This window comes from Astyanax mexicanus, chromosome 6, assembly GCF_023375975.1.
Source record: "Astyanax mexicanus isolate ESR-SI-001 chromosome 6, AstMex3_surface, whole genome shotgun sequence".
NCBI classification, from domain to species: Eukaryota; Metazoa; Chordata; class Actinopteri; order Characiformes; family Acestrorhamphidae; genus Astyanax; species Astyanax mexicanus.
In genome coordinates, this window is record NC_064413.1 from 25,589,922 (window position 1) to 25,617,902 (window position 27,981).

The 27,981-nt window shown below is 38.0% G+C and overlaps 2 protein-coding genes across 2 annotated transcripts in view; both read right to left on the reverse strand.

The window, feature by feature from the left end:
- The window catches only part of kcnh2b (potassium voltage-gated channel, subfamily H (eag-related), member 2b), a 368,308-nt gene extending 360,679 nt beyond the window's left edge, over positions 1 to 7,629 (reverse strand). Inside the window, exon 1 of the mRNA XM_007256921.4 lies at positions 6,614 to 7,629. Within this exon, the coding sequence (XP_007256983.3) occupies positions 6,614 to 6,689 (76 nt within the window). The 5' untranslated portion in view covers positions 6,690 to 7,629. The remainder of the gene's footprint in view (positions 1 to 6,613) is intronic.
- A 4,171-nt stretch (positions 7,630 to 11,800) lies between these two features.
- sspo (SCO-spondin) overlaps positions 11,801 to 27,981 on the reverse strand; it is a 121,648-nt gene continuing 105,467 nt past the window's right edge. Inside the window, exons 105-112 of the mRNA XM_049480406.1 lie at positions 26,691 to 26,737; positions 26,276 to 26,440; positions 25,001 to 25,224; positions 23,332 to 23,427; positions 20,562 to 20,622; positions 18,950 to 19,080; positions 14,928 to 15,078; positions 11,801 to 12,187 (exon numbers count right to left, since the gene is read on the reverse strand). Of these exons, the coding sequence (XP_049336363.1) occupies positions 12,165 to 12,187; positions 14,928 to 15,078; positions 18,950 to 19,080; positions 20,562 to 20,622; positions 23,332 to 23,427; positions 25,001 to 25,224; positions 26,276 to 26,440; positions 26,691 to 26,737 (898 nt within the window). The 3' untranslated portion in view covers positions 11,801 to 12,164. The remainder of the gene's footprint in view (positions 12,188 to 14,927; positions 15,079 to 18,949; positions 19,081 to 20,561; positions 20,623 to 23,331; positions 23,428 to 25,000; positions 25,225 to 26,275; positions 26,441 to 26,690; positions 26,738 to 27,981) is intronic.

Below are 27,981 nucleotides of genomic sequence, written 5' to 3' on the forward strand. Positions count from 1 at the left end.
CTGAGATCAAAGCTTAAAATTATATATGTAACGTGTAATTTTGTAGTAGGTACAGAACTACCATAAACACTTATGAACACATACCATTGGCTGGTTTTAAATCTTAGTATTGCAGTAAATACAGAAATACAGAACTGCAAATATACAGTATAAGCTCAAGCTCCACTGACTTCTTTTTAAAAGGTAATATATACATTTATATATATATATATATTTTTTTTTTTTTAAGAAACTGCAGACAAATCCTTGGCCTCCTTCAGACATAAAGACAGCCTATTGTTCTGTAACTGGGGTAAGACAACCTGCTACATGAAGAGCAGCAGCCGTGTAAGGCTTATTCTGTACAGTAGTGTAGTGTAGGAGTTAACCCGACAAGCTGATCCAGGACCTGCTTTCTACAGAATAATTACTGCAGGCACAGAATACACAGCACAGAGCCCAGGTCAGCCTCACTAATGGATTACTAACAGCATGACGCCCACACGTGATTAAACTACAGGCCAGACTCTTAACTCTACTCCTGAATGACTTTGCCTCTGCCAGACCACTGACAGGAATTTCAACATCAGCTTGTCAATAATCCTTGAGCAGACTCAGGCCCTCTTGACACTGTTATTCCTCCTCAGTGCCAGTAATGCAGCTACAAAAGGGGATAAATATCTATTATTTCCTTTAATGAGCCTCAATAAGCTTTATGAACTGCAATCATGAGCTCCCAAGGTCTATGCTGAAGCAGGGCTCGACACACGCAGCCTGTTTTCAAACCCTTAATTGTCTTTTCCATCTCCTACACCTTGAATGTATCAGCAAGTCGAAAGCAAATTAGGCAAGTCCCTTCCAGAGGAATAGTTTTACCACAGTCTCAGAGTGCCATGTTGAATTGGAAATTACACCCAAAAAAAACACCCTTAGATGTGTTTTAAAACGTGTTTTTCACACGTGTGTTTCTGGCACAGTCAGAGGTGTTTATGACATATGTGTGTATGCCAGCAATGTTTTGTGCACCCAGAAAGCAGACCCTGTGATGTCACTTGGAAACATGAGGATGGGATTGGTGAAGACTGAGCCAAATCAAATAAGTCAAATAAGATTTTTGTATCATTTTAAAGATTTTTTTCGTCCATTGTGACTGCACTATAGTTCACACTGAAATTCTACCCTAGGCCAGTCTGGTCTATTGTGACAGGCCTTTAATCTTCACTAGTGATGCAACAGTATGTAATAATTTGATCATTATATCAGTGACCAAAAGCCACACAGTTATTATTAATATTTTTTAAAACTTACTGAAAATAATATCTGTGCTCAGATATTAGATTTTTATTAGATGACTAGATTTTACGTTCTGCATCAAGTTTTGCGCGGTTGATGACAGACGAGCAACACATTCTTGTGATGAAATCACATTCTTGCTCACTTGCTGCATATTTTAGAGCACGGCACTATTCTCTTCTATCTGCTAGGTGGCCATGTGTGAAAAATACTGATGTGAACTGTAGAGACAAAGAAATACAAATATGTCCCAGTTGTGACTATTACAAGTCCACTTGCACTTTTCTGTGATGCAATTCACTGTGCTGGATATCTCAGCTCACTGTGTGTGTGTGGGCGTGCCTGTTACGTTTTTGAATGCAAATAAAGCAAGAGGACAGTCTAGACGTATGCAACCTTTATTTTTTAATTTTTAATAAATAACATTTTATTTTATTCTGGATACCAGGTTCATACACTTTTTAACCAAAACGTTTCCATAACTTTTCATGACTTTTCCATGCCTTCGCAGAACATTTTAATGACCATACCATCTTTAAAACATCAGTGAAAACATGCAGACATCTTAAACCTTGAGCCTTTGCCTCACGTTTGTATCAATAAGCCAGACAACATTAAATCAGCATTTCTCTCACTTGAGAAACGTACAATTTTACCAAATTTGACAATCAATATTCTTTACTGCAAGTTTCCCCAATTCCTTTGATTAGCGCCACCATGTGGAGTAATGAAACAGTAACTTTAGTAAGTCAAATTGGGAGTCTTTTGAAGTTTAGAGCCTCTATATTTCAGTATAAATATTGATATTTGAAACCATGTATTGTATCGCAATATCGACAACTTTTCCCACTTCTATTGGCTAGATAAAGCATAATGGAAGCACTTTGCTTAAATTTCCTTAAAGTTTAACAAAAGCTGAACATTTTTGTTTCCTCTCGATGTGAAAGCTCTGTTAATGAAAATTAAGAGGAGGCCCTGCGGGAATGGCTGGAGAACACTTGCGAATTTTACAAAATTTCTAATATAATCAGGTATTCCCACATGTAAATCCATTTCAACTTTTTACATTCTGTGTAAAATGGTGAACCTACACTATTTGCCCAATGATTGTGGACAACCATTTTAATGAATGCATTAAGCTAGTTTAAGCCGCATCAATTGCTGACACAGATCTGCAAATGCACACACACACAGGTTGTCTAGTCCCTGTAGAGAAGTACTGCCAAAAGAATAGGACTCTCTAGAGCTGATTAAACATGAACCCTACTGGCACTATGCATTTGCACATGCCAGGCAAAAGCTGTAGAGCAGTGGAACTGTGTTCTCTGTGCTTTATTCATATCACTGAAGGAGATGGGAAGTTGGGGAGGAGAAGGGGTGATAACCATCCAATATTCTGAGCTCACTAATGCTTTCTGCTAAGTGCAGTTAAATGCTTACATACATAATGCCATCTATAATGTAAACACATGACTCTATGGATTGAACGATGGCAAAAACTTCCACGAATTTGAAAATCACAACCTCACTCACATGATAACACCTTATAACACAACTTACAAGTCATTACCTAAGGTAATACCCTGTATATATCAAAACAAATGTTAAACTGTGAGTCATTACAGTGCTATAAACATTAGCTACCACATGAACATTAATAAATATGAAAGTATTTAATAATTATTACATTTGAACTGTAACTAAACATACACAGTAAAATCATAATTATACTGATAATTATACACACTTATCTAAACATAATATTTGCTTGAGTTTCTTATGCTGTAGTATTAAAACCAGAGTCCATCCTTTTCTCACTCTTCACCATGCATGCCTTCTGTTATAAAATACAGGAACAGCTGGGACAACTAGGCTCTGGTTACAAACACTGCATGTGCGTCAACTGATGCCATAGCAATTAGCCTTAATATCCATTAGCTGACATGCATGTTTCTGAATTAGTCAGTCTCTCATTAATGTGTGGCATCATTTATATCAGTGTATCGAAACTGATGTGACACAGCAATATTGTTTTTCCTCTCTCTAACGGGATCAGTCGATACAATCTGAACTGTAAATGCATGGCAATTGATGGACGCTTCAGATTAAAGTAAAATTCAATTTGATTCGGTCATGATACGATCATTTATTTGAAACATCTTATCATATTAATTTAGATCTATATCACCCAGCTCCACCACTTATCCAGCATAATTTGCTGTGTGAGAGAGGACATAAAGCATCATCAACATTAGCAAGTGCTACAGTGGTGCTATCGTTTTAGTTATAAATGTGTTTTATTTTTTTTCTCAAAGGATACAAACATACAGGACTGATAAGACTGATCTCAACTCATCTTTTTAGAGGCAGGGAGAACCTGGCACTCTTCTGCTTGCTGGCACCTGCCACCACCTTCTATAAATGTCCACAGACTGAAATCATGGATTCCCACTGTGTTCTTCGTGTAAAACTCATTCTTCAACTGCTCTCATTTCTTTAATCCAGCCTGATTGCCTTCATCACACTCCACTCACACATCTTGCAGACTTTCCTACACAAGATGTTGAGGTTATCATTGTATATTAACCAAATATTAACCCCTTAGACCCTGTATGTAAGTCCACACTTCCTCCACTGATGGAGGGAGCTACAGTTCACGCAGCTTTTAAAGAAGCGTCTGGTGCAGCGTTCACACAGGAATAATAATCAGGTATCGTCTGATTATTATTCTAATCTCCACTTCACCTGGGTTCTGTAAACACACGGTTTAATCATCTCTCCGACTCACTGTGACCACCAGTGGCATCATAAGCACAAAATCACACTTACAAAATAACAAACACTGAATTAAACATCAAATCACATCAAGAATTAACCCACAGTGGACTTCTGGTCCCTCATAATTACCCAGCTGGCCTCAGTAAATACACAGAGCAGTGAGACGGACACAGACTCAACCACATAAAAGTCAACTGGAGGCTTTCAATCAATTTCAGTTTACTTCACACATTAACCTTGCCTTCGGGAAGAAGGTACCGCAGCATCCGGTCCAGCACGACCAGATTCTGCAACAGCTTCTACCCCCAAGCCATCAGACTCCTCAACTGCAGAGACTGAACTGATGTTTTTTCTGTACGTGCACACACACTCTTACCCCACTTACCCCAGAAAATGGAAAGCACTAAAAACCCTACTACCTCACTGGTCTCTATTGCACACTTTCTGCACACTGCATAATTTGCACACTGTCTTGTTATTTATTATTCTTTGTCTGTATTGTGTTGTATTGTCTGTCTGCACTTTTGTACTGTTGCACTATTGTTCTGTCTACACTGTGTTTATGTGCACCATGGTCTCTGGAGGAACGTTGTTTCGTTTCACTGTGTACTCTGTATATAGCTGAAATGACAATAAAAACCACTTTGACTTTGACTTTAACCCTTTAGACCACAATTCTATGTCTGTACAGTACATACATACTACATTGCTTAGCATCAGTTTTATAGGTCGCACAATAAAACTGTGTTGGACTCAATAAATGCTATACCAAACAGATCACAATTCACAATTGCTTTTGCAATTATAAGCTTAATAATACTCCTGGTTTAGCCAATTATTTTACAGTTTTCTTAAGTGTACTTTTAAAATTAAAGGTGCTATACATGGTTATTTGAGCGATGTTCAATGAAACCACTTCTAGTTCCACAAATAATCATTGTTTTGGTTTGAAGATATATGTGTGTATTTGATGAACCTTTAATTTAGTAAATAATCTTTATGACAAATTAAGATTCTTCATACCATTAAAAAAAGGTTCTTCACACTCTCTATTAAAGCCTCACTCTTTACGGAACCAACCAGTTCTCTTTTAAAGAAAAAAATCAAGTACATTCGCACAGCCCTCACTGTTTTTAACTACAGACTTCATAGTGCCCAACTTCTTTACATTCTCTAAATTCTTCTTTTTATATTAATAAAACATAAAAGAAAAACTAAGCATCATAATCATCCACATCGTCACATCTAGCCCTTAACAGTACTTGACAATTATACATTATACAGTAGTGTGACTTCATTCAGAACAGGGTGGACAGTTGCCTCTTGGCCTGTAGTGGTGGAGGGCTCATGGTGACCCTTTCTATCTAACCGCTCACTGACATTGTAGACCTTTCACTCATATACATTTCATCTAAATTTCTTCAGAATTTTCACCACTGCATAAATTGAAAAGCCATATTGTCTTGTTTGTCAAAGAAAAAACAGTTACAAAACTACAATTTTAAAAATATTTACTGAACACTGAACTTTTGCTGTATAGCTATACTGGCGCATACACAAAAAACATCTCCAAAATGTCAACTTTAAAGGAGAAGTGAAAAAAAACTCCAAACCTTTTAATAGAAGACAATATTTTGCAGCATTTCAATACAGTAAATTTGCCAGTGTCAAATAATCACTTTTCGAGAGTTCATTTACACTTACTGTGTATTGGTTCATCATCATTATATTTTTACAGAATAACCAGATTATGTACAAAAAGTTAAAATCAAATAAAAGAAAATACTTCGGATAAAGTATACAGCTCAAAAAATAAAGAGATCACTTCAGTTTCAGATTTAGCTATTTATAGGTATATGTGTTTTATTCTATAAACTACGGAGAACATTTCTCCCAAATTCCAAATAAAAATATTGTCATTTAGAATATTTATTTGCAGAAAATGAGATAAGACTGTAATAACAAAAAAGATGCAGAGCTTTCTGACCTCAAATAATGCAAAGAAAACAAGTTCATACTCATAATGTTTTAAGAGTTCAGAAATCTATATTTGATGGAATAACCCTGGTTTTAAATCACAATTTCATTCTTCTTTGCATGTTCTCCTCCACCAGTCTTACAAACTGCTTTTGGATAACTTTACTGAGCTGAAATTGGGCAGTTCAGCTTGGTTTGATGGCTTGTGATCATTCATACTTTCTCTTGATTATATTCCAGAGGTTTTCAATTTGGTAAAATCAAAGAGACGCATCATTTTATGTGGTTTCTTATTTTTTTCCAGAGCTGTATGTGTATAAAATGTATGAATGTGCTCTATACGTATTTAACAGTTTGCATGGTGTTGCCCTCAGGCAACAAACCACGTTTTTGATTATTACATTATCCTTTAACTGTATTATTATTTATTTTTATTTATTTATTTTTAGTTTGTTTAGTTTTTTTATTTATTTACTAATACAGTTATATTTTATGTGTTGCCTCAGGGCTGATATATCAACAGAAATCCACAACCTCCCAAAAAGTAGGCCAAAATATATAACAATAATAAATATTATGCACTTACTCTGGCTTTCGAATTTCCTGATGATGGTGTCCAGGAAGGTGTTCTGGGGCGCCACGTGCCCCCTCCTCACCGGCATCCTCACTTAGAGCATCACACACACTCATACACACGCACACACACACAGTCACACACACTGAGGGTCCAGGTCTCGCGCTGTGACTTCGAGCAGGGAAAGGTCCGGTCAGTTTTTTAATGTTACTCCGAGACAGTCAGCGGGGCCTCGCGCCTCTCAACACCACCAGCATTACCATCACCACTACCAGTAGTACTGCTGTTTTACTACACTCCTCTCTCTCTCTCTTCTGCTCCTCCTCCCCTCTTCTTCTCCTCCTGCTCCTCCTCCTCTCCTCCTGTGGTCTCAAACGCTCTGTCTCCTGGAGCAGGCGGTGTGTGTGTGTGTGTGTGTGTGTGTGTGTGTGTGTGTGTACAGTAGACTCTGAAGAGAGAATATGTGCGCGTGTGTGTGCGCGCGCGCGACTCCACCTCCCTCAGAAAAGCTCCTACACGACCACGAAGAAAGAAAACAGGAGAAAAACAGGAGAAAAAAAAACTTCCAAACAAAACTTAAAAAACAAAGCGGCTCAAGATCTTCTCTCCTCAGTGAACCGAGCCGCCGAGTCCGCGAGAGAACCCAACACACCAATCAACAGAGAGCGACAACAGCGCGCGAGGACGAGAGAGGACAGGCTGCTGATTGGCTGAATTGGCTCCTAGGACAGGTGCGGCGTGTGTGTGTGAGTGTGTGTGTAGCGTTTGAGTGTGTAGTGTGAGTGTGTGTTGGGGTCGAGTCCTGTCGCCGTCACACCCTCCCTCTCTCCCTCTTTCTCTGCTGAGTAGAAAAAATAAATAAATAAAAAAAAAGAAAAGCTGGAGCCAAATGAAAAAGAGCGGAACGGAAAAGAGAGAAGAGCTGCTGCTCCGCACGAGCGCGCGCGCCTCTCTGTGTGTGTGAGTGTGCGCGCGCGCGTGCCCGTCTCCCCGGGCTTTGTGTACGTGTTTCAGCGCGGGGGTTTCACACTGTACGCCTCTACGTCACCGTGGATGTGGGGTTTCCCTACCGGCGCGAGACAAAGGAGGACTGACTCTCTCTCTCTCTCTCTGTCTCACACACACACACACACACACACACACACACTTACACACGATGCCCCCACCCACCCACAAGCACACGTATACACCTCTTTAGTGCAGGATTCCCCCTTTATTGCAGCGCATCTGGCCCCCAACACATTGTCATACACTGAGCTGAACTGGGCGTGCATTGGGGTATCCCATAATACATCTTTTGTTATTTAAAAACCAAAAACAAACAAAAAAACAACAATGCTAATTATACATTGTACACTATAACAAATGATTTGCATTTTAGGCACATTTTATAGACACACAAAAAAGAAAACATTAAACGAGAAGAGGTGCATCCAAACTTTTGACTGGTACTGTACATGTTCTGTGGAACATGTAATTTCAGTCATTAAAATGTATAATAATCATAAAATATATTTTGTAATAATTAAAATGACATTCTATCATACATAAAATATAGGCTATGTTATTGCTAACTTTTAATAACCACAAAAACATAAAAAAATATAATTATTTATTGTTAAATTCAAGTTTAATGGGTATTTATATATACATGCATATACATATACTACTTGGGATTATTGTGCTTACTCTATTGACTCTATTGAGTCAAAAGTTTGGACACCTTCTCATTCAATGTTTTTAAATATTTTTACTTTTCTTAATTTTTTTCTGCAATGTAGATTAAAATTAAAGACATAAAAACAATTAGGGGACACATATGGGATTAGCACTAAACAAAAACAGTGTTTGGCAATCCACAAACTCCACAATCCCCTCTGAATCTGATCAACTGAGGTGGTCATTTGAGGTGATTTGGGATGAGCTGGAGCCTCACAGCGTGAAGGAACAGCAGCAACTATTGTTCAGCACCTCCAGGAACTCCTTCAAGATGCTGAGAAAACTATTCCAGGTGACTCTACCTAATAAAATTCAAATACCAAGAGCGTGCAAATTTGTCCTTAAAGTTATAGCTTGAATGCCTTCAATATTAAATTTACAATGTAAAAATATCATAAAAAGAAAGAAAACACATTAAATGAGAAGAGGCATGTCTAAACCTTTGACTGGTACTCTACTTGTTTGGTAGAATATGTAATATTTGTAAAAAAAAAAAAAAAAAAAAGAGTGTAATAGGCATAAAATCTAATTTGTAATAGTAAGAATTACACATTATGCAGAAAATATAGTCTTTAGTCTAGTATTTAATTGATGGCTTTGAAAAGTAACCACAAAAACATGAAACCTGTATATATGATTTTAGAAAATTAAAATTGTAATAATTTAATGCTGAATTTAAGTTTAATGTAGGAGGTGGAGACAATCAATAATGTGTGAATTGAGTTGACCAGAACATTAGGACAAATCAAATGTATCTGTCTTAATCTTCTGGTCAACTTTTAATGCTTCTAATATAACAGCAAAACTTTGCAGACAGTTCTAATTACAAAGAATAAAAAGAATATTGTGAACTGCATCCAGTGATGTTAATTCCTCTGGCAGGAAACATGTGGAATGCAAATAAATGTCTTTTCATTATTTTGTTTAACATGTTTAAAAAAAATGTATATTAAATAAATATATATTATTTGTCAGATTTGTAATTGTAATATTGAGCAAATCTCCCATTCCATTTTAATAAACAATAATGTGTTTTTAGGCATGTGATGTGTATTCTAGTTGAGGTTAGCACAACACTGTAGACACGTGCACTATTCTTCCCCTCTGTGTAAATGGAAAGACTGTGAAAGAGTATGAGCTGTGTCCACGCGGGGGCGCAGTACCATCCTAACCTTCAACTCCCATATTTAGTCAGGAGCGCACTGGCTCTCACACATACACACACACACACACACACACACACACATTTGGCTGTCTTTGAAGAATCCCACCAGTGAGATGATCCAGCCTGCCCTCCTCCCCCACCTCTTACTGGATCACCATCCCCTCCATTCTCTCTCTCTCTCTCTCTCTCTCTCTCTCGCTTTCACTCTCTGGCTCTCACACATGCACATACATATCCAAATACACGCTGCAGTTTTTATTGCTGTCTTCAAAAGGTCCTTGATTCCATCTCCTTGTGACGTGACTGTGTTTAAATGCTGATACGTGCTACACCTACTCTAACAATAAGATCCCCAATAATCCCTTCTATCCCTTCATTTACACAAACCAAATGTAAGCAGTATTACAGTATTTTAGCACAAAGTGTGAGATATTATGGAATAACAGAACAGTTGAGCAGCTGAGTGAGAGAATAGAGGGAATAAAAAATACAAATTGTGGGAGTGTGGGTCTGTGTGGCTGTGGATTAGAGCTCAGTTATTTGCCCAGAAGGAGTCCATGAAGTTTGGTGGCTGTCAGGACACAGAAACTCTATGGCTTGGACATGTGCGAAAATGGGAGCGAATGGGAGAAATGAGGTAAGAAAAAACAAGAAATAAATAAGTGTATATCAGTATGATTGTGGATTAAACCTCAGGGACATGCCCTCAAAAAGCACATGCAGTTTGAGGGTACTGAACAAAAGGAACACTGGGGTTTGGTATGGGTAAAAATAAATGGGAGTGAATAACAGGCACTGGATGTCAATTTGATGTCAATAAACACTAGTAATGACTCTTTAACATTGAACCTATGCTGAATTTTAGTTGAAAATGAAAACAGGGTTGATATCAAAACACTACACTCAACAGATGTTGAATTTTGGTTGGAAATCAAAGTCACAATTCAAAACATCAATTAGTTTTTTCAAACCAAAGATTCCATCATTCCATTGCACTACCCTGAAAATTAAACTGCATTGGATGGATTAACAAAGGACACTATTTTGTACATGCATTTTGTGTTAAACATCAATTACACACTACAGTACTTTTTTTGGCCCACTTATTTTTGCAGAATTGTTCTAATTTAGCTACATTGTTCTTGTTTTGAGCATGAACGGCCTGTTTGAGATCATGCCACAGCATCTCAATCAGACTTTGACTAGGCCACTACAAAACCTTAATTTTTTTTTTTTTTTTATTAAGGCATTCAGAGGTGGACTTGTTTGTGTGCTTTGGATCATTGTCCTGCTGCAGAACCCAGATATGCCTGAGCTTGAGGTCACAAACAGATAGCCAGACATTCTCCTTCAGGATTGTCTGGTAAACAGCAGAATTCCTGGTTCCCTCTATGACAGCAAGTTTTCCAGGCCTTAAAGCAGCAAAGCAGCCCCAGACCATCACACTACCACCACCATGTTTTACATTCAGTATGATGTTTTTCCGAAATGATGTGCTATTTTTACGCAAGATGTAACAAGACACACTTTTGGCATGTCATTTAAAAAAATATTTACCCAAAGTCCTGGAGATCATCGAGATATTTGTTGGTAAATGTGAGATGGGCCATTATGTTCTTTATGGTCAGCAATGTTTTTTCTACCATGGATACCATTTTCGACCAGTCTTTTTCTTATTATTAAGTAATTAACGCTGACCTTAACTGAGGCAAGTGAGACCTGCAGTTCTTTAAATGTTGTTTTGGGGTCTTTTGTGACCTTCTGGATGAGTTGTCTATGCCCTTTAGGAATAATTTTAGTCAGCCGGCCACTCCTGGGAAGGTTCACCAGTGCTTTGCGTTTTCTTCATTTGTGAATAATAGATTTTAGTTCCAAAGCCTTAGAAATGACTTTGTATCCTTTTCCAGACTGAATTCAATTTCTTCAGATTGGAGCATAATGTTTTGCTTTTAGCTGCTTCATGATGTCAGACAGGTTCTATTTAAGTGATTTCTTGATTCTACAGGTCTGGCAGTAATCAGATCTGGTTGTGGATAGAGAAATTGAACTCAGCTTTCCAAAAAGTATGATTAACATGATCACAGGTAATTTATATGGGGGGCAAACAATTTATATAACCACTGTATAAATAAATATTTAACAGAGTAAAATACATTACTATTTTTTTTTATATTATTCAGTGTCAAAAGCATCTGGTGTTCTCATGTGTTCTCTATTGTGTTTGAAGATTTCTTGCCTTGTCTTTGCTCTTCAAACTGAGAAGCAGCTATCAGCATATTGTTTAAAATAAGGAAGGCAGTACCATCTTTATAGATACAGTGTTGTGTTTTTAATGCAAAAAAGAAATATATATATATTAAAGTAACTTTTCAGTCAACAGAAATATCTTTGGTCACAATACATCATGTAGAGCATGATATGCGACTTAATATATAAAGCTCAATTTGCAATTAAATGTGACATGGCATTCAAAAGTAAAGTAAAAAGGGTCTAAAATGGATTACTTCATAAAAAAAACATAATTTAAGCTGTACATATATTGAATATAGATCAATCTGAGAGCTTCAGAAAGTATTATATAAAAGAATTCAGTCATATAATGACTACGAGCTACATAAAAGTATACTGGAGGTGTTACAAGATTTTTTTCTCCACAGCCGTCTGTCCCTCCAAATGCACTCAGCGTTTAGACAGATCTCCTCCTGCAAGAAAAAGAACAGAGAACATTAAATCAACAGCAGTCAAACATTAGAGCAAAGCTGAAGGTTGAATAACACCTGCTGTTTGGGTATATTAGTCAGTGCTAAACATTATTGCTGAAGGAAGAAGCTGAAAAGGAAATATTACCAGACTATTAAAGGTGTATTAAAGTGTGCAGCCAGGTTAAAATATGCAGAAGCTGAAGGCACTATTTGATGTTGTATCTTGCAGTCTGTGCTAGATGGGAGCTTACTTCATTTGGAAAACTGTAGCGAGAGCCCATTAGAGCGAACATGGCTCTGTAACACCATATGATGACAAATGTGACCCGTTAAGTGACAGCCCTAGCTATTCAATTAGCTAATGCAATCAGCCGCATTGATGAATGGTCTAATGCGTAATTGCAGGGAGGGGGGATCCTGATGCAATTAGGCATGTTTGAAATGCAAACATGCGCCGCAACCAGGGGTAGTACAGTTTCATCAAAAGGCCGAGACGCCAAGCGACGAGAATGTTCTCCACTGATGGAGAGCTGGGCTGTTGTCACGACAACCGAGCGTGGATATCCTGGCTACAGTAGCTCTACACAGACTCAGCCTGGAGCTGCAGCTACAGAGTCCCAAAACCTGTTACATTGGATCATGCTGGATCATCTATTATTGCAAAAAATACATAAGATTTAAGATATCTAATATATAAATTATACTGATACAGAAGAACACTGTTAAAATTATGTAAAGTTCCTTAAGGAACTGTAAAGGATTTTTCAATCTGAAACAAGATAAGACACGAAAATCACAGTGACCATACCGGTACTTATGCTGGAAGGGCCCAACAGTGGACATCTGGGTATCGAACCCACAACCTTGTTATCTATGGCCAGATCCTCTAATGGTTGAGCCACCATTGCCCCAAGATAAGGAGGGGAACCTTATTTTATCTTCATGAAGAAAACCCTTAAGATATTTTGAGGGACCTTTAGGAAACATTTTGTCTTCTAAAACCTTTTCTTGAAATTTCACTAAAGGACCTTGTGGTTCCTTCACAGTTTCAGGAAGACACAAAAAAGTGATGCACCAAAATCTATATTTTTCTTTGGCAACAAAACCAAACAAAATAAAATATTTGGCCAAAGGCAGAGAAACAAACAGTTTTTTTTGGCAGGCTTTTGCCACTTTTTCCACCATTGCAAAGAAAAAAAAGAAAAAGAAAGATAATAAACACAGAACAATTTTAACATACCATCAATTATACTAAACACATTGTTAATCATCATTATCCAGTATTAATTATTCAGTGTTACCAGCCTTATTGCGATTTTCTTCCAAACATTTTCGGTTGCCAAATATTCAGTGCTTTCCTTGGCAGTCCCCACGTTTCTTTAAAGCCCTGGCTTAATTTTCTTACAGATAACTATAACTTGGAAAGATAATACTAAATGGAAATATTTCAAATATTAATAGAAAGTTAATAACTGCAGTAAGGGGGTGGTAAAGAAACAATAAAGATGTTTTTCGTGCTGATATTTTAGATCACTAGGGGTGAATGATGTAAAATATCACAATATTTCAAGGTATTTTTTGCTGGCAAAATGGCAAAACACTGAAAAATATTATATATAGTATAACAGTTTTAAACATTCAGTATTTTTTTTTAACTTCTGTGTAAACAATAGTAAATTACCAAGAAAAAACCCTAAGACTATGTTCAGATTTCAAGCCACATTTCTTAAATCCGATGTTTTGCTCAGATTTGTAAGTGATGTGTATCTGTGTGTAATGTGAACGAATCTGTTCCTGAAACGTCTCACATGCGCACATTGATATGTGTATAAATGCTGCCTTCTTCACCAACAACAATAAACTCATATTTAAGAGGCGACTCGTAGCTTTATAAAGGGAAATGGATGTGTTAGCAGCTCATATGTGGAGCATCTTTTGCTGGAGTGGAGAGTAAACAGCTGAAATCTGAAGTACATGCTCAGATCAAGGAGGAGAAAAAGGCCAGGCGGTTTGCTTTTGCTGTTTTTGCAGCTATAGCTGCACAGCTGCACCAAGAGCCAAGAGACGTGTGAGTATGAGAGAAAAGCACGTAGCGCATGAGTAAAAGAAAAAAGATACATGACTTCTAATTTGACCGTTCACATTCATTTCGCATGTCCATGGATCGGACACGTATCCGATTTAGGACCACATATGAAAGTGACTCCAATCTTGAGCCATGAAAAAATCTGATCTGAGTCACATTGTGCAAAAAGTTTGATTTCAGTAATGTGAACCTTGCCTTAAAGCTTCACAGTAAGTAGCAACACAAATATAAAATAGACTGATTTTAAGACTGGATACAGCTATTATCATGATATGTATTTTTTTTAATCATTTAAAAAATTATAACAGCATTATTGTGTACAGTACTATATGGCAGTCACTATGGTCAGTGCTTATGCGGTGTGTTAGATAAATGAGTTGACAGCATAGTGATGGAACAGAATAAAGAATGGGGGGGGGGGGGTTGGGAGGCATGGCATTGTTGCATTGTTTCCATTTTGACCTTTAAAAAACTCACTATGTACCATGCTATTAACTCCTCTCATACATATAACAGCAATTTATACTGTATATACATAGTTTCCATCTTATTTATTCACATATACACCTCTGATACTGTGGTGTGACAATAAAATGATCAGATTTTTTTATTTGAATTGATTTTTAATTCGTTTGCTGAGACCCCTGTACCCACCCTGACAGCTGGTACACTCGCAGCTGTGTATGACGGGCAGGACCACGGGCTCGCTCTCTCCGCTGGCACAGCTCAGGCTCAGGAAGCGCACAGGATTCTGTGGGTCCAGTCTATAACTGCAGCAGTCACACACAGTCTGCAGATAAGGCTCCTGACAAATGAGAAAGAGAGCAGAAAGGGGGTCATTGGAGTAAATGGCAATGAAAGGCAATGAACGAGCACAGGGAGGAGGCCAGAGAGGAAAACGGAGAGAGATAAAGAGATGATAATGTAATGAGTCAAAAAGTTACAATGCAAAGAGAGCAGAAAAGAGTCCCAGGGAAGAAAAGAAGAAAGAGAGAACAAGGAAGCAGAAGAGAATAATGAGTGCAAACCAAATGGGTGGAGGAGGAGAAGTGGAGGAAAGGAAAGAGAAAAGTAGAATCATCAACAATCCAAATGATATTATCTTCATGCTACATTTACTTTCCTAACACTGAGCTGGCTCTCTGCTCCAGCAGGACCACAGTGTCATTTAAAGCAGCGTTAGTAAGAGACATGTACGTGTTCAGCTGCAGTGAGGAGGGGGCGCAGCTAAGAATTCTGGGAGGCATATGCATTGGGAGGGGAGGAAAGAGCAATAAAACGAGGAGCGATTTTGGTGTTAAAACAAGGCAGCATGGACCTATCCGACTGCAAGTCCTCTGATTCTTGTCTCCATGGAAACTTGAGAGAGACTTCCTGAGCTAAAACATATTTTTAAACAGTCACAGCAAACAGATTACAAAGATAGAGCACACGGAATTAGATGGGTGGATCAAGGGAAAAAAATATCTGTCACATCAAGGTCTAATTTTGCACAGAGCATTATGACAAATAGCCAGTGATGATTTTTTGATCTTGCATCAGGGCTGCATCTGGGCTCATATTAATAAAGAAAGCATCTAATGAGAACATATTTAACCCTTTAACATCCTATAGTTTTATTTTTGTATATTTTAGACAAAACTCTGAAACTATAATATGCTGAAAATAAAATAATTTCTGAAAATTCCCCCCAAAAAGGTTACAGTTACAGATATGAAGTGAAAAGGCACAGATACAGTGACCTCTAGTTTATTTTATTAATCTGACATAGCTCGGACGATTGGTAGAGATGGTTTAAGTTTAAGGTCTTTAAATTTAAAGGACCACTATGTAACTAATTTTCAGTAATAAATGACAAAATTATCAGGATGTATCATCAGATATTAAGGAAACATGTTGAGTGAAAGCACTGGCAGCTCTTGTCAGCAGGGCTTTAGCAGTACGTTCCTATTTTAAGTTTTCACTCTGTCCCGGAGTTTTGTCCTCTGACTCCTCCTGCTGCTCGTTCCCCAACACTAACTCCACCCCCTGAGGTTGCCATCACCCACACTACAGCCCGCAATCGGCCCTGCAGCAGAGGAGCTTAGCTAGCAGAGCTGGTTCAGTTAAACCTCAGCTGCTACACAGCTTAAAAAGCCTCAGCATGTCTCAAAAAAGCTCAGTGACCAAAGAAGGAATATAACAAGAGTGAATATTGGCAGTGAGTTTGAGACTTAGAGCTCAAAAAGACTACAAGACCGACCCAGAGCTGCTACTTTTCTCCTGAAAACTGGCTAGCTAATTCAGTCAGGTAATTTATCACCACCACCAGGTTAGCTTACTAGGGCATAGAGCTGTCTCTCACACGGGGCACAGCCCCGCCGACCGTGGCGCTCCCTCGTGCGGGGCACAGCTGACCGCGGCGCTCCCTCGTGTAAATTACAGTCAATATAACGCTAAATACGGGTGATAAAAGAGTTTAGAATTTCTGTATTTCTTTTCTCGCTCGTACTCTAAGTTTTCTGCCTCTCCTACTAGTCTAAACTTGTAGATTGTGTGGATTCAGCATGCTGAATTTGGCCGAGGTAGCTTCATGGCTTGGGAGGGTTGGGCGGGGCAGACTACTCTCTGTGGTGTTTTGAAATTGGACTGCTATAGCCATTTCACACACTCACTCTCAGTTCCGACAGAATGTACCTTTAAGATGTAAAACACATGATCATAGATTTACACAAGTCAAACAGTGAATTTACCAGTGGTGTGCTCTGATGTTAAATGAACACTGTTAGTTAGTGTTAATTTACAGCTTGACCTGTGTAAATCTATGATCATGTTTCTTAGATCTTAATGTCTTTCACAGCCATTTCCACACAACTGCAGATTCCAAAATCATCAGTTCAATCAATGGTATTGTATTTTAAGCACAAGTTATTGGGAGGTGCAGAAACTTTGCCAAAGGCTGAAAGAAGACCCAAACTGTCATCTTCAGCTGAGAGGAAATTGGTTTGGATGGTGAGGAGCAACCTGAAAACCACCAACGCACTGTCACGAACTTAAAACTGCTGGAACACCTGTGTCACTGTCTAAAGTCAAGTGAGTTTTACATCACCAGTGTCTACTGTCAGGCAAGTTTTTTATCACCATGGACTGACAGGCTGCTATCCAAAAAAAAGCTCCTGCTCCAAATAAAGTACCCTAATACAAAAAGTAAAAGACTACTGGAACAAGGTTTATGACCAAAAACAGTTCTTCTGTTATAATGACCAAATTTATGTTTAGAGAAATAAATTGAGCCATTTAACCTAAATAACATTGTACCAAATGTTAAGCATGGTAGTGATAGCATCATAGGGCTGTTTTTCTAAAGTGAATATAGTACATTGCACAAAGATCACAAAATGATACAAAAGTGTGATTTTCAAGGCATGAAAGACAACTCAAACTGTCATCTTCAGCTGAGAGAAAAATGGTTTGTCATGAATTTAAGGCTGCTAGAAAACACACAACACACAGGTGGTGCTGGAAAACATTTTATGGCCATTTGTGTTTGGAGCAGTAAAGGTGAGGCATTCACTGTTAAGCATGGGGGTGAAAGTATCACGCTCTAGAGCTGTTTTGCTGCCAGTGAAACTGGTACACTGCAAAGTGGATGAAATAAAAAAAAACAACTGGTGTTTCACCAACTGACAGTGACCCCAAATGCACATAAAATAGGGCCAATATTAAGCTTTTGGAATGGCCTCCCTAAGTCATAACCCTGTTCTTAAATGTTGGATTCTTGCCAGAACATTGACTAATTTAATTGCACTCAAGTCTTCCAAGTAGAGAGGTCAAATATCCAATCAGAAATCTGACAGAAGCTTGTTGATGGCAACAAGGCTGGCTGTATATAGGCACAGTATCCTATTTTTCGCACTATGAAGCTCGCATAAAAAAAAATCTTGAATTTTCCCAAATATTGACAGTACGTCTTATAATTTGGTGTGTCATATGTATAAATTTTATCAGGTTGTAAGGAGCAGTAAAGCCACTGCGCTGCGTTATAAAATCGTTATAAAAGAGATTCAGTTTAGTTTTCCAGCAGTATTAGCAATAGCTGCTAACGGTACTAAGCACTAACTTTTTGGCCATCCAGAGGTGAGTATTATTGACCTGTAACCTGCTAACCCTGGCTAGCACTGCTGGAGCAGCATTTGCATTAGCCGCTAACTGCACTAAGCGCTGGCTCTTTCGCTTTTCAGAGGTGAGTATCAGTATCAGGCTGTACCCTACTGCTAACCCCGGATAGCACTGCTGGAACAGCATTAGCATTACCCCCTAACCACAGTGCTAGCTCTTTTGCTGTTAGGAGGAGAGTATATCGGACTGTACCCTGCGGGTTTACCATGTTAAAACAAGCTACGTACTACTTTCTTGTTTTATTTATAAGTGTCATTTCAAAGATAACTTTTAGCAATTATATGACTCTCAAGCAGATATCATATAGTTTTTAACCTGAGATCATAAACATATATAACAAAGGAAACAAATGTGTTATTTAGCTTAGTAACTTAGTTTAGAGCAGACAAATTATACTGTATCAAACCATAAATCAGAGACTCTATTTTCAAGGCAGACATTCATGTAACAGTAACAAATTCTTACATAGGATTTGTAGGTGTAAAATGTTCCTGCAAAGGCTTAGTAAAACTGAATACCTCCAGAATGACATCTGTTCCAGACAAACAGCGTCCTCTGCAGAAGCTAACTTCAACGTTGTCCAGGCGACAGTCACCCTTGGTGATGTTCCTGACCTCAGTGTGACGGTGGCAGTGGGAAACAGGCTCTCCTGTAGGAAAAAGCACCCAGGAGGAGAGAGTGTAACGATGAAGTGCAAAATGAAAAGAAGAATAAAAAGGTCAGTTAAAAGTAGTCAGGTTAGAGAAAAGCCTTTTGTGCTTCAGTTAATGAAGAATGGAGAGTTAGCGAGTATGCTCACAGGAGTCACGCTGACTGAAAGACCCTCAACATTCATTACAATGCATGAAGAACATCTCTGAGCATAAAACTTTCCCCTGAACTTATCCTGCAGTAATTTATTAAGGACAGTTCTTTCAACGGCAATAAAAAATGACTAAGCCTTAATATAATAATAACTTGCTTTGTTATTTAATATTCTATACAGCCATCTAAATGCACCACACTTAAAAACAAAATATGTGCTTGGCTACTTATTATTATTATGTTATCAATAGGATACATGTAATCTATAACAATAAATAGTATTGTAGGCAAGTATTAAAAGTAATATACTTTACTTTATTTATCAGTCCATACCTTAAGATGTTCTACAAAAAATGTTGTAGTTTTGGGAATTTTCTATTATGAATGTCTTCTGGCCCTATGTTCAAGATATTCTTTCTGATATATTGGGGAACTTTCTACACTAAAATATGAATCTGCACAACTCAATAATATTTTTTTATTTATTTTTTTTTGCGCTCGGAGGAAAGCGCAGCGACTCTGTTCCGATACTTCAGCTCACAGACGACTTGTGCTGCAGTCATCACCCTTTGAGGTGATGAGAGGAAAGAGCGCCATCTACCCACCCAGAGAGAGCAAGGCCAATTGAGCTCTCTCAGGGCTTCGGTAGCTGATGGCAAGCTACATGAACAGGATTTGAATCTGCGATCTCCTGATCATAGTGTGAGCGCTTAGCCCGCTGCTGATTAGTGGTTAGCCTCAATCACATGAGCGGTAGGTCTCAACTTATACAGGGGTGGGTGTTCCAAAACCATTTCCTGAGATAAAACTTCACGATCAACTTACATACTGCTCCCTCATTACTTGTCTCAGAAATGGATCAGAAAATTATATTTTGCTGATAGTGACCTAATACTGGATAACAGATCAGCACCATATCTACAAATATACCTTTATTAATTATCATGCTTTTAATTTTCTTTGAAAAATATCCAAATCTGTGCTTTCGTTTGCTGGAATCCATAGAAAAAAACAGTGCAGAAAATATAACTCAGATTTTTTCTCTTGCAAACAGAACTGTACTTCCAGAACTTTTCTGTTGACTCCTCCAGTTTCCCCCAGTTGCTCATTTCAGCTTTTACACAAGGAACAGGAGCCCAGATTTGGTCATCATAACACACCCCTCAGAATTAACACTGTGCAAGAAACTTTGTTGTCCAATGCACTGGAGGCCTCAGGAACTGCCGACACAGTCCAACAATTCCAGGGAGGCCACAGAGCAGCATTAATTACAGTGCACATGTAAGTTGATGTAAGAGTTTGTCCATAGTCTCCTCATATTCCTACCTGTGTACTCTTTCCTGCAGACAGGGCAACACTGTCCAGCCTCCAGTACCTTGACTTCACCCTGGGGATTGAGAAAAGGCAAAAGAGCAGAGGATCACAGTCAGCAATAAGCATCTCAGAATAGCACACCGCCATCCGTGATTCATCTCCCCAGAGATGACCTCTAACAGCAGGAAGTGCCATCAGGCACCAATGCCGGGCACACAGCAACTCCCATGGAGGCTTCTTGCAGGCATGCCCCAGGGGGTGGTGTTGTGCATGGGGTAAAAAGGGCCAGAGAAACATTTAAAATGTAATGCCTACGACCTGGACACCCAAACAGGAAAGACCAAATTTAACTATAGCAATATTGTGTATACAGAGTGATTACTGTAAAATAGTAGAGCAGGTATTGAATGCTCTCTCTGACTTTATGATACAGATGTGTATGTATGTGCTGGAGATTAATTTAAACATACACTGCCTGGCCAAAAAAAGTAATCACCTGGATTTAACTAAGCACATGATGTAGGGTTGCTGCAGTTGGTCAGGTCTAGGTTCAGCAACAGTATGTGCTGAAAGAATGAGGTCAGCTGACTACCTGAATATACTGAATATAGCCCAGGTTATTCCATCAATGGATTTTTGGAATCCATGGAATTGTGAAAGAGTGGTTCAGGATTGTTCACCACAGAGTCCAGATCTTAAGCCCATTTTCTTCTTTGGGATGTGCTAAAGAAGGCTTTGTGCAGCGGTCAGACTCTAACATCATCAATGTATTTCTCGGGGGTACTGGTCTTTAATGCCGTAGTTTGTTCCTTTCAGTTCTCTTTCATTGCTGAGTATAAGTCGTTTGTGTTTATAATGTTCCACTTTTGCTACAATGGGTCTGGGGCGTTTGTTTTGTGTGTTTATTCCTCCCATGTGGTGCACATGATGAAAGGTTATGGTGTTTGCTGTTTCAGGTGGGACTTTTAGTTTGGAGATTATGTACGTGACGAGTTTTTCCGGGTTTTCGTGTGTGTTTTCGGGGATGCCAGAAATCACAATATTGTTCCTCAAACTGCGAGCTTATAATTTGAGTATTGTCTGTAATATTTCCTTGTTTTCCTTGATTACAGATGAGAGTTGTTTTGTAATGGTGTTTACACTGTGCTGTAGCGTTTTGTTCTCCTTTACCAGAGACGCGACCTGCTCCTGGCTCCTGGCTCCTGGATGAACTCCAGGCTTTTTACTTTGAAACTTTAAAACTTGTCAAATAACAACTCACAGAAAATGACATGGAGTTGCCAGGTTATTACATTATTACAAAGATTTATCTCTAGAGTGGTGTCTGAGCATGGGTTTTGCAAGATATTGGAAGTGTTGCACAGAAACATTGCTATATTCATGCTTGCTACTTCATTCAAAAAGAATTCTGGAGTTGTCTGTCCAGTCAGCTTTTCCCCACTCTACTACAGTCTGCTCTTGATTCTCAAGTGGTAATTTAGTTATTTAATTCATTTGGAAAATGCTAGAAGTAGCACACCAGCACAAACAGCTGTACCACATTTCAAATCGCAAGTCATATCTGGTATAAATAAGACAGACAAGTTTTGTTATTCAAAGTCCTAAGCAATCTCTGCAAGTCCATGAAGGTTAAATCACAGGTATAAAAACATATTTAAAATAATGAACTATGCAGGCTCTAACGACCTCAAATGGTGATGAGTTGTTAAAGCAGAGTTGTTTTGGCGATGCCCCTACAGCTAAAAAATATAATTTGTGCTTGGAACGTTTCCTAAAAGACGTGCATTTCTGCTTGAAAGCCTTATTATTTCCAGTATGTGAGAATTATCCATTTTCTTTCATAGTTCCTGACATTGCTGTCTATGAAATTGACTGCATCCAAAAGTTTAAAATCAAGTTCAAAACTGTCTGGAAACAAAACAGGTCTTGGCTGATCGACTCGATTTTCTTCAGAGCTGAGAGAATAAGTGGATCTTTACAGGTGCTGAGCCGAACCCTTGGAAGGAAGAGCTATGCTCTGTCTCTGAATACAGAAAAAAGGGTGACAGAGTCACTCAGCTACCATCTGGGATACGGTGTCTGACCAGAGCACTCGCCTGGACAATGAGTCACTCTATCCACCAGCATCTGCTGCTCTCCGGGGCCCTGATCTGGCGCAGGACTTACTGACGTGAGGCACCTGCTGCATGCCTTAACATGGTTGTGTTTTTGCAGACAGGGAAATCTATCATAATACGTCTATGAATATAAGTATACAGCTCTGGACAAAATTAAGAGACCAGTTCAGATTCTGAATCGGTTTCTGGGATTTTGCTATTTATAGGTAGATGTTTGAGTAAAATTAACATTGCTGTTTTATTGTATAAACTACAGATTTATTCTAAATTCCAAATAAAAATATTGCCCTTTATGAGAAATGGCTGAAATAACAAAAAAGATGCAGAGCTTTTAAACCTTAAATAATTCAAAGAAATCAAGTTCATATTCATAAAGGTTAAAGAGATCAGAAATCAATATTTGATGGAATAACCCTTGTTTTTAATCACAGTTTTCATGTATCTTGGCATGTTCTCCTCCGCCAGTCTTACACACTTTTGGATAACTTTATGCCACTACTGGTGCAAAAATCCAAGCAGTTCAGTTTGGTTTGATGGCTTGTGATCATCCATCTTCCTCTTGATTATATTCCAGAGGTTTTCAATTTGGTAAAATCAAAGAAAAGAGCTGTATGCATGTAGATGTATATGTAAATAAATTACTCAGTCTATACAATAATGCTCACCTGTTCACACAGAAGTGGCGGGCATCTAGATTTACACTGCTTTAGGCCATTTACACAGAGACAGGTTTGGCAGTCTTTTTCCCATTCAGACCCAGGCTGGAAAACACAGAGACACCAACATATACAAATAAACTCAACTTTGTACACCCATTTCCAAAGTAATAAATAAATTTGTTATTTTAAATGAAATGCCCCCAGAGTTCAGAGCAGGTTGTCCTCCCAGTGAGTCATCGGTAGATATAAGAGAGGCTTGTACTGTGTACAAACAATGGCTTTCTACACAAAGCAATTACAGCTTCAGAACAGATTTTACCTACCAAGAGGCATTCTTTTATTGACATATATGGCTCTAATTTATGTGACTATTGTTCTCTTATTCATAGTGACTTATAAAAGTGCTTCTCTTCTTACTCAATTCAAATGTGAAATGTGAATGTAAAGATGCCACAACATTAGAGCCTTCCAAATACAAGTCAGTACATATTACTTTGACAATATGTGAATCTGAGAGTTGTTTTTTATTTTATAAATGAAAAAAAAGATCACTGACTTCCACTGAAAGCTATGTAGTTTTTTCATGACTGTAAAAATAGACTGTGTCAGGATATCATAAATCTTTTTTTTACAAGATTTAAGTGCATTCAGTGCAAGTCATTAATAAGTTGGAAATTAGTGTTATTTATTCGCACTTGAAAGAGAGGCACCTAAATCAGTTTTAAGACAGCAAACAGCTTGAATGCTTAGACATCCAAGGGAGGTCTGTTATGAGTCCAGATATAATCCAGGTCCAGATATGAAAAATTACCTAAGGACTTTGTTCCAAATTCCTGTCATCCCTCGCAGTTAGAACAAGTACTCTGGTCTTTTTTTTCCTTTCTTGACCTAGGTTACCCACCTTTAAGCAGTACAGAGTAAAGTATAGATAGTTTTCTTCATTACATCTTGAGGGATGATGGGTCAATGCCAAATTGTACTTTAAAACCTAATACATATCAAGAGCCCTTGAGCTTAACCATTGGCCATATGTATGGTGGGGCTAGTCCATTTTTGGCTTTATAAACTAGCATCAGGTTTTTTTTTTTTTTAACTGATTCAGGCTCCCTTTCCATTTTATAGCACATCAAGCTTCAGGTTCATAATCTCACTGTTCTAAAATCACAGTTTATGTCTAGTTAATATTGTATGAAGTTTCCTTTTCATTTTCATTTGCTTCATGAGATGCAACAGCTTCACCAACAACAGCTCACCAGAAACGCTTTCCTGATGGAACGTTTAATTCACACATTCTAAAGCGTAGTCCATTTAGATAGCACTCTAATGCCTTTCAACACAATTATGCATTATTGATGAGAGTAATTATCATGGTGGCATTTTCAAGAAATGCCCTGGAGGGTAATTCATCAGGTGCAATAATTAGGCCCCATTAGAGATAAATACACAAAGATGCTGGTAATACAATACTAAAGCAAAAGGGTACAATGAAAGTGCTTTTGTGCTTTTGCTATTATGCATGTGTCACGGGGTTGTGTGACCGTTTGTTTGCTTGTAGCTGTCTGTGCGATAACATATTTGCACTATTCGTTTTCTGTGTCCTATGATGGGATGATGAACTTGCCAATTTCTCTGAGTGGGTGCTAATGTGTGTGTTTGTGTGTGTGTGTGTACATACCTCTCGCAGTGTACCGTCCTCGTCCTCACACTGACAGAGAGCAGGGATCACACACCGTCCGTCTGTGCTGCGATAGCGTCCATCTTCACACACGCAGCCCTCAGAGATGCCATGTGTTGAGGTGCAGTTTAGAGGTTCAGCTCTGTACATGTCCACACACCCCCTTTCACACACACGGTCCATCTCCAACACGCTCCGTCTCCAGCGCTCACCTTCTGGACAAGCTACAGCAATGAAAATAGGACTGAGTAAACCCTGATACTCATAATCAGATAAGGCATTTACATTAAACGCCACTGATTTAACATATACATTCTTGTGAAAAAAATATATGACACTTATTTAAACCTTCGAGCTTTAACTGAACAGTATTTAGAGATGGTTATATTGCATACTGGAAAATTGGAGAATTACTTATAACTTGTAGTAAGCAAAACTGTAAATCGTTGTGAGAGAAAATAAGAACACCCACACATTTATCAACAATTAGAATGAGTCTAATCAGATTAGACCATCATTAGACAGAACACCTTAGGAGTCTGTCTTGTTTAAACCTTAGATATTATTTGGATCACCATGGCTCTCCGAGGCCTTGCAGAAAGTTAAAGAGGCGAATGAATCTGGGAAGGGACTTAAAAATATCTCCCAACAATTAGACACCAGCCATTTCTCTGTCTGGAATATAAATTACAGGTAGAGAACATTTAACCCTGATTTAACCCAGTTTTCAGTTTTTAGCTTAATAAAAATGATGCAAAAAAAAAAAGATTTTTTTTTTTTTCAAACTAAAATTCATTGGCCTTGACTCATTTTCTTTTAGGAACATAAATCAGAAAACATTTTCAATCAGCTATTAGGTCATGGGGGTGCTAAAGTTCTCCTCACATGCAATGTTTGTTCATGTTCATTTCATTTTACATTTTTCATGTTTAAATATAATTTCTTCAGTTTTATATGTTTAGTTACATAAGCCCTATCTCTCTATCTCAATGATTTTTGACATTGAAAGTGTAACCACTATCACTGCTTGAATGTGGTATTTGTTATAACGTTTTAATATGAACCATAAGAATACTAAATACATTGGGATGGGCCACCTGGTGTTTACCTGGTTTAGAGAGAATGAACTGGCAAAAGAAACACATGAATTTAGTTAATAAAGGAGTTTTGTACCACTTGGGTTTAGAAATGCCTTCTGTTAAACTCAGAAATGCACATGTACACAGCGATGGTCAGAACACAGATATTAGCACTGTTAGTGAGTATGTCTCTTACTGCAGTCAGGCTGTGTGCAGACTCTGCTCCTGTGGCTGGGACCCTCACACTCACGCCCGCTGTACTGCCTGGGCTGCAACACAAAGCGGCTAGAGCTCTGCTGTCCGGAGCCACAGGATACTGAACACGAGCTCCACTCTGACCAGCTGCTCCATTCACAGTCCACTATTACACACAAGCACACACACACCATATGCCATTATTATAACCCAAATCACATACTGCGCACAATCAGAATTCTCTACAGCTGGCAAAACAGTGTTTTGTACAGTAACAACAAAGGATTTGGAACAACAGCTGAGCAACAAGATATTCACTGTGTTTCCTCTCAGTAAACGCTGCTGTTTTGACAGGTCCTGGAGCTATCTGTCCGACAGATGCAGCAAAACATGTTAAACGCTTAGGCTCCGCTTACCATCACAAGACTCCTCGGTGCAGTTGAAAACTCCATTATCACACACACTGCATGTACAAAGAAAAAAGACAAAAGAATCAGCAATGAAGCAAAGAACAGAACACATACACCTATTGATACATTCACACAATCAACCTAATAATTTTAAATATTTGACTTATGCATTATAATGGGCAGATTCTCACAATTTGGTGCCGTTTAAGACAAAAGGTTCATATTGTCAATTAGGACAATTGCTAAAATGGAACTGACACATTAGGGATTAGATTAGCAAATATTTATCAATGTATTGCTAATTAATGAATAATCTAAATAAATAAATCAATAAAAAATATAAATTACTTAAATTTACTTAAATTTATTTTTCAAATACTGTAGAATTTTCACATAACTACTTATAATAGAACATTGTTACTGAAACAAAGGACATGGGGGCTCATTCACACATAAAAGTTTGAGAAAACCATGGTTGTTGTCCTAGCGCTGTGAAATCTAGCTGTTGTGAGAACATCAAAAAATAAAAATAAAAATCCGCACAACAAGTGTGATAAAGATAGATTAGGTTTAAACCATCCTTTCAAGAATGATTTCTTGCCTCCTGTTGTTGCTGCCATTATAACCTTTCTAAGCTGTACAATCAGCATTATATATTAAATATCTGTTCATAATTTAGTGAATATACTGTATATTATTCTATCTTTTTATGTAATTTGATATCATTGTTCTTATCTTTTATTGTATATATTCTATTTACATTTCATACTATTTGTTAGTTTTTTTGTATAGTCCCTTTCTCTTCACTATATTTATTTTGCGTGATCTGGTAGTCATCAAAGAATTTTACTGCTAGCTGTATCATGTATGACTATGTATGTGACAAATAAGATGTGAAATTTGAATTTTAAACTCATCATGTTCACTCTTTTTAATATATTAAAACATTTTACCTTTAGATTAAGAATGTCACGCTTAAAGTTCCAACCCTGTTCCTACTCAAAAATCTTTACATATACTGGAATTATTAAAATTATGTTTTTACCAGTATATGTGATAAATGAGTGTTTGCTAGTATAGGACTCTATAGTCTTTCTAATCCTCTCCATACGCACTTTACAGAATGTAAAATGCATATGCATTTTCCCTACAGCACATGCTTCTCTTTCAGTCACGGCTGCTTTAACCCAACACCCTGTGTGGGTGGAAAAATCGTTCTGAACCTTACACTGAATCTTTACATCTATACACTGATCCATGTTCTCCCGTGTCCCTCTATGTCCTTTCTGTGACCATA